The sequence below is a fragment of the Dipodomys ordii genome, unplaced genomic scaffold (assembly GCF_000151885.1).
Source record: "Dipodomys ordii isolate 6190 unplaced genomic scaffold, Dord_2.0 Scaffold32, whole genome shotgun sequence".
Taxonomy (NCBI): Eukaryota; Metazoa; Chordata; class Mammalia; order Rodentia; family Heteromyidae; genus Dipodomys; species Dipodomys ordii.
The window spans coordinates 10,443,612-10,451,462 of record NW_012267248.1 but is presented as its reverse complement, the minus strand read 5'-3'; the positions used below and the strand labels follow the sequence as shown (position 1 = coordinate 10,451,462).

General features: G+C 38.9%; 1 protein-coding gene across 1 annotated transcript in view; it reads left to right on the top strand.

The window, feature by feature from the left end:
* Positions 1-865: 865 nt before the first annotated feature.
* Fhl5 (four and a half LIM domains 5) overlaps positions 866-7,851 on the top strand; it is a 33,671-nt gene continuing 26,685 nt past the window's right edge. The window contains exon 1 of the mRNA XM_013016654.1: positions 866-966. Coding sequence (XP_012872108.1) covers positions 923-966 — 44 coding nt within the window. The 5' untranslated portion in view covers positions 866-922. The remainder of the gene's footprint in view (positions 967-7,851) is intronic.

Sequence of the window (7,851 nt, the reverse complement as noted above, 5' to 3'; positions counted from 1 at the left end):
TCTTCTCTCTAAAGAATAACCTCAGATTGTGAAGATTTTTTTAATAGATCAGAGTGAACAATGAGAATTCCTGTTGTAGGTTTGTTCAGTGTCCAACTCTTTCTTGAGCTGCATCTCTGACATCTCTATCTATATTCTTCAGGTGAGTCTGAGGTCATACAGTGTGCATATGATGTAACAATGGCTGCCAGCTCACAGGGAAATGGTCAGAAGTTCAGACTGTAGGTGCAGAGCAGGCAATGATCCTGAGTTAATCTAGACACATCCAAGCCTCAAAGTTCCCAGATTTCCCAAGAAAGAAGTCATAGAGGCCACAAGCCAGAGTTCACCTCTCCAACTTCCAAGAACTCCACAGGTGAGAGCATTCCTCCCTTCCAGGTGATTTAAATCCCCAGAAAAGATCTTCACTTTGGACCATTCTAATTTAAAGGGAAGGCTCTGATGGCCACCAGAAAACAAAGCCATGAGCAGATTAACCAAGAAATTTGAGAATACAGAGCCTTTTTAGAGAATTTTTTTTATATAAGAATCTGCTTAAGTTAGTCTAGTCAGTGGCAATTTCTCAGGTGTGTATGGATATGTATAAATACTACATATTTAAAACTTTTTGGATCTTCTCCAGATGTTTCAAATACTAACACTGACAGAATTTCCCTTTAAAGGATGCCCTGCAAAGATTCTATTATTTGTAATTTTAAGTAGAAATTGACAAGGAGCATTTTTTCCCAGCCTAGTGGGAATTAGTTATGTGCATACGTCACAGACTTGGAGCAAACAGAGATTCTATTTTTTTCTTTTCCTTCAAAGTTAAGAAAACCACACTTGGGAGGAATCTTTGGATAGCACTGGCTGTGCTTCATTCTACTCCTTTTGGAATTGGCATGCGTGTGTATTAGAGGAAAAACTCCGCATACATTCTTTCATGCTGTTTAAATTGCAGGAAGAAGCAGCTTTAAGACAAAGTGAGTTTTCTGTATATGTTTCTTTTGTGTTTTGTCTGTGTGGTATTTTAATTTCTTGAATTTTTTTAATGATAAGAGATTTTTTTAAATATACTTTTTAGTAACTGCAATTAGAGTTCAATTAGAGTCACTGAATTACTGAACTTTATTTGCTGGGCTTTTCAAATTTCTACTTTGTATACCATGCACATACACACAATATTATCCAAATGACTCTAAGTTGCCTTCTGAGTTTTTGTAATGTCTTTTAACGTGGGCAATCCCTGTTATAAAAGGGGACAGGAGAGATTCCAGGTTTCATTTGGTTTCAGTTATTTGAATGAATAAGTTTATCACTGAGGGTATTTTATAACTGAACTCATATTTCAGAAGCACACTTTAAAGTCTCTTAGAGATATCTAAGTAAAAGGAGTTAATAGAAAAGTCTTGCTATTTCCAAGAAAAAATCTGCTTACATTCTAAAATAGGCATATATAAATGTATACTGAGATCAACTAAAAGGTCTGTGCACCAACCCACTCAGGTATAGTATACGTCACATCAGTCTAAAGTGCTGTATGTCGAAACTGTTATTTAAGCTAAACACTCTGCATCTTATGTGTTCATGTTTCTCACTCTCTTAGTCACACCCTCTTTGGTATCAGTCATTAATTGGAAAAGCAAATGCAGCTCTTCCGATGTCATTTTCGAGTTTTGGAAAGGTGGAAATTACAAACACCATTAATGAAAATGTAATGCTCTTAAGCATACAATGTGCGACTATCCTCAAATCACCTCCCATCCACAAGTCCTGTCATGTGTAAAGGCTAGTATTTTTCATTAGCAAAAGTCTATGGATTAAAATTAACAGGATCATTATAATCAGGCTGGTGTGTTAACATGTATATCATGAGAGATACCTAAAGCAGATATCATAAATGACTGGGTGGGAAGGTATACTTCAATGTAGAGTTTCTACACTTGTTCTTTGGTTCTCACATGGCTATCAGCTGATAATTCTGGAACTGTGCTACTCGAGTGGCAGACTAGCGTTTTAATGTAATATCACTTCCTGACATCACCTTATCGCTTGTTTTTTCTTTTTATACTCACCAACGTTTTTGAATAAAACTGGGTTTATTTGGGTTTCTTAGCCAGCTCCAGAAGGTTTTCTTCTTATACTCTTGAAAACCAGTGTTTGTAAGATTTGAGAGAAGCTTTGCTTTTATTAATGGAGAAAACACGATCTTTTTAGAAGTAATTGAAATAAATGTTGCATTTACAAGGGACATGGCAAATCAGATGTCAATTAAATGAAGTATCCATTTCCATGTTCTTATCATTATTTTTCCTTGGTCCTCAGTTTTCTTGGTTACCGCATAGTAACGTAGAAAAGCTGAGAAAAAAGATGGAGAAGAAAAATGCTTCCCCAAAACCTCAAATCCTCTTAAAATGATTGGCATGGGTGTTTATCCACCTCTAAATCAGATTGTCTTAGGACCACAGATTCCCTGAAGAATCTGACAGAACTAATAAACTTTCTTCTCAGAAATCAAATAAACACTAAACTCAATGTTGAGGAAGGACATCAAAGGCATGCCAGTCAAAAATTCTTATAGACTTTTGGGGGGACATCTTCCCACACACCCAAATAATTCATATTTCTCTTATCATTTCAGCCCTGGCTAAAGAGTTCCATCTGGCTGTCCCACGGTATTCTCAAGCTTCTTCATTGCATTGTAATGGTAAGCAGCATTTTCTCTTGTTTTTTTTTTTTCCCACGCTGCTTCCTCCTATACAGTGAGTGACACTATGACCCCAGCCAGTGATGCAATTTGAAAACTGAGGATAAACTTCTCCCCCCTCCCCCAGTCCTGGGAACTTGGGGCCTGGGCACTGTCCCTGAGCTTCTTTTGCTCAAAGCTAGCACTCTACCCATTGAGCCACAGTGTCATTTCCAGCTTTTTCTGTGTATGCGGTACTGAGGAATCAAATCCAGGGCTTCATGAGTGCTAGGCAAGCAGTCTACCACTGAGCCACATTCCCAGCCCTGTGGATGAACTTCTACCTCTTCAATCCACTTCCTCTTTCCTCCTCCCACTGCCATCTCCTTTCTGAGTGTCAGAGTAACCCCTTCACCAGCCTCTCTGACTCTAGAATCGTCCCCTTCCATTGTGCTACCTACAGAATAGATGAATGCCCAAATTCATTTCAGGAAACTCAGTCTCCAAGAAGCAATATATTGGATTCTAACACATCTTGTCAAGCTTTATGGTGCTCAAAACCACTTGTAGTTTGAATGCCTGTCTTTTAGCATTTCTAACAAGTTCTGGGGTCACGTTAATTCTCTTGTCGCTGCAAAGTCAGTGCCACTCTCCTCCTCGGTCCGAGCAGAGAAAAATTCAGGCAGGATGTGTAACTTAGTGAAAGTGATCCAAGTGTTTATTAGGAAAAATATGTGGTAGACAGAAGGGCATTATGATGCAGCATTTCAGTTTGTTTAGCCATCCTGAGAGTTCACGCATGAATATTAGTGTTTCTGGTCCCTTGTTTCTCCAGCAAAGAATCCAGAAGGACATGGAAGCCTATAGGGCAAGGGTGACATGTGCCAAAGGGCTGCAGTGTGGAGGGCAACATACTTCCTCCCACCTTCATGGAGGGATCAAGAAAAGCAGATAGGTCCTTGGTTGGAGTTTCTATTTTCCTTGATTTGCTCAAACTCTGATGGACAGGTTGGTTTAAAGCACAGTGTAAGCGTATGTAATAATTGAGTGCTTAGGCTTGCCCCATCTCTGGGGCTTGCTGGTATGAATATGCACATGTTCCTCCTAGAGAGTAATCCCAAACCTAGCTCCTGAACCATGAAGGTCATTAATCCACCACAGAGGCATACCAAGTAAGGGCGGTGCTTTTCTGGACAGCTATCTAGTTATTTGGATCATTTATGATCATTCGTGTGTGTGTGGTGGGGGGGGGGGGGGATAGTACTAGGGCTTGGGCCTAGGCACTACCCATTAGCTTTTTAGAAGAAGTGATACTCTCCACTTGAGCTGTATCTCAACTTCTTGCTTTCTGGTGATTAGTTTGAAATAAGTTGCACAGACTGGCTTTGCACCATTATCTTCAGCTCTCAGCCTCCTGAGTACCTAAGATTACAGATGTGAGCCAGCAACGCATGGCTGCCACCACTTTTATGGTCCCTTAGGGAAGGCCCTTTGGAGAAGTGTTGGGAGCATTTTCTAAGGAAAGGAGAACGTATCTGTGGGTGAGTCCTTGATGAGGCCTTTTGAGTGGCTCTGGTCACCACGGAGGACATGTTCTTGCTGTAGCCCTGGATGCCAGGACCCCCTAGGCCCCCTATATCACTGTGAGTTCATTGGCCACACTGAGGAGCAAAGGGTTTAGAATAAGGGGACAGGCTGGAATTCAAATCACAATATATGTGATCCAACACTTCTGTGAACTCAGAGAAGCATATAGCCTCTGTGTGCCTCATTTACATTTTACATAAAATAAAGATCTTAATGTTGTACCCCTTTGTTAGGTTTGATATAAGGAATGAATACATTTCTATATTAAAATTAGTTGCAGCCATACCTGGCAAAGGGTACACCTTTTAGTCCCTAATTACTTTTGCTACATGTCAGAACACTGAATGATTTAGCCTCTATATTTTGCTCCAAATTGGATTTTGCTATTGCTCTCTCTCTCTCTCTCTTTCTCTCTCTCTCTTTTTCTCTCTCTCTCTCTCACACACACACACATCCCTTCAACAAATACCTCTTTTCTACAAGCCTTCTCTAGATGCTTCCCCATAAACCACTCTGCAGACAAACATAACTCACTTCAATCACTGTCACCTTTTAGGTTTCAGATGCCACATTCCCTAGATAATCCTGATCCCCCACCTTGCACCCAGTTATGTATTTGGCTCCACTTTTGTGTATTCTCATCATATCACTGCAACCATTAGTGGATTATGTGGGCATAATTTGCACTTGAAAAAAACATACAAGCAGCTGACACTAAGCGGTCACACTGTCTAAATTAAGGTTTATGTTTTTTAAAATGACTGACAATGTGTAATTACATTAAAACTACTCATTTGTTCTCTAGAACATTTTTATAATTATGCTACCAGAAAAGATTCTAACCCTTGACCAATAATTTTAAAATGTTGAACAATTGCACTCTAACTTTGTTCAATATTGTCCTTTTTATCAAAGTGTGATACACTATGATATTCAATTTGGAAAATACTAAAAAGTAAAACTCTTTAAAACTCCATATGCTCAGGCCAGATGTTTTACCTTTTTAACGTGTTTCCTTCTAAATTTGTTTCCTACTTTAAAATGTATACTTATGTATTTGGTATAACTAACTTAATGTGGAGCAAAAAGAATACTAGGGAGTTGGGGCTGAGAGTGTGTGGGGCCGGAGAGAGGGGACAAACAAATGGAGAGAGGACAGATAGGTGAATGCAGTCCTGATATTCAATGAATATACGTGAACATGGAAGCAGGTAAACTGAGGAGTGAAGCTGGGAGAGATGGGGAGAGTGATGAAAGGAGTGTAACATTGATCCGGATGCATTTTATTCAGAAACTGACATGTTAGCTTGAAAGCCCTTTGTACAGATAATTAGACCTTTTGTAAAGATAATTAAAAAGAAAAGAAAGAAAAATGTATGCATTTGAGCTGATTATTTGATTTAATATGTTTACATTTAAAGCAATATTATGACCATTCCATACCATGCACATCATGCAAAATACCACTATAGGCGCCATATTAATGATTTCTAGATTTATTTTTAAAGTAATTTAGCAAATTACTCTGTATTCTTCTAAGGAATATATCCAAGTAAATATCAAGTCCCAATTTAACTTAAATATACTTTAGCAAACACCAAGTGAAGTACCACTTAAAGCTCAAAATATACTTTGAAACTTGGGATCTAAGGCCAATAAATATTTTCAATAAAGAGCTTGGCAGTAAATCCAAAACTATAATAAACTCTAACATAGAGAAAATCTATAACAAGTTTGAATTCCATAAAGCACTGAAAATATGAATTAGCTCTTGTTCCAATCAAGGAAATAGAATACTTATTATTATGTTTGCTTTTGGTTTTTTGATTGATCCAAGGAATTTACCAACAATGATATACATCATTTATTTGTGTTCATTATTTTCAAACTATAACTAGCATAATAAAGGAATCTCTTGTGTGTCATAATTTAACATCCCGATTAAGAACAACGTAGGTATCTGTAATTCTCTTTCTTCTTTCTTTCTCATATCAGTATCTGTACACACCCAATACAACAAACAGCTTATGGATGTGTTCATAGGTTGGGTGGCTGCATTGGGCTCACTCAGCCACTCCATGATTGGACAGGGAGAGAATGCAGGTGGGGTTTCAAAGTGCCCCTTTGCCCAGTTATTTATCACTGAAGTGACTGGAGTGGAGAGTGAAATTGGTGAGCCAAAGGAGAGAAATCTTATCCTCAGAAAGATTCCTATAAAAGGAAAGCACAACCAAGGAGGAAGCAAAGTTTCCCTCATATGATATTTAATTCAAACAACAACAAAATAAATTCTTAGTCTGTTTTAAATGTAAGTCATCCATGAAAATTGTCAAAATGCCAAGCAAGAGAGATTTTTAGCTGCTGGAATCTGTCACAGATCTGCCTTTCCAGTGGTGTTGTCTTCAGTTGACTAAGAAGAAAACAATGGGCTTGAGAGCATTCACAGCAAGGTGTAGCTCTGACATGAACAATAGTTTTGAACATGGCTCTCAGTGATTCAGGCATGGAGGAATACTGCCCTAGGTGTGGTCCCGCAAGCAGCTGCATTAGAACCCACTCAAGCTGAGTTCATTCTCCTTCTGTCCATCGCCTACCCAACTAGAGCTTGTCCTCTACTTGTGATACTTCCACTTCTTTGAGCCTCTCTTTTACTCTATCCTCATAGTTCATAGAAGAAGCTCTGCTTAAAGTTAGGAAGAAATGATTCGGAAACTCCCAGTGTGCCTACCCAGCAGCATTTCCACATCTTCCTCCTCTTTTACTTCTGTCTTCCAACAGTCACCAGGAGTCTAGTTCCTGGCCTGCACTTTTTGTTGTGCAGAAAGATCATTACCTGAAATAATGTGAATGGTAGAGAGTGGGGGCCAGGAAAACACAAGACAGGGTTTAATCCACTAGAAGAGTGACAGAGAAGAAATGATGTGTGTGTCTGATCATCTCCCATGTCAACGTGCAAACTTTCTATAGGCTGACCCCTAGTCTTAGAGTCATTGTCAAACATGATTGCTGGTCCAGCAATAATACTTGAGAGATTTAACAAAACCTACAGAACTAAAGCACACATGCTCAATGTTGCTTGACATTATTTTAATAAAACAGGACCCACAGACTGTGGGGAGCCAGATAAAGAAGGTCTTCCTTTAATGCTATACTAAAAGCTTGAATTCTCTACATCTCGAAGAATAGTGTGATTCAAAGCCAAGTATCTTGAAGTATCTGGATTAGCTTCTTTATTTATAAAGCAGAATATGAATGAGGATTTTGTTCTGCAGATTTGTCTGTAGTCAAGACAGCTGCACTCATTCAACACATATTTGTATGAGGCTCTGCTGTAGGCGTGGTGGACACAACCCTGAAGTCTGCTTTGCGTGACTCATTGGCACGGGAGAGATGTTGGAGATGAAAAGTAAAAGTAATGCTAAATACCAACCAATATTTGTCAACGAATTCTGTGATCGTTCAGCTTCCAAAGGCTGCTAACAGATTTTCCTCACTTCTCTATATACAGAACTAGCATAAAAACCTGATACCAACATCTTGTGTTTCTAAAGCTGTAAACTTAGAACTGCTGAGTGAAGGCTGGAATTCTTTGGCTATAC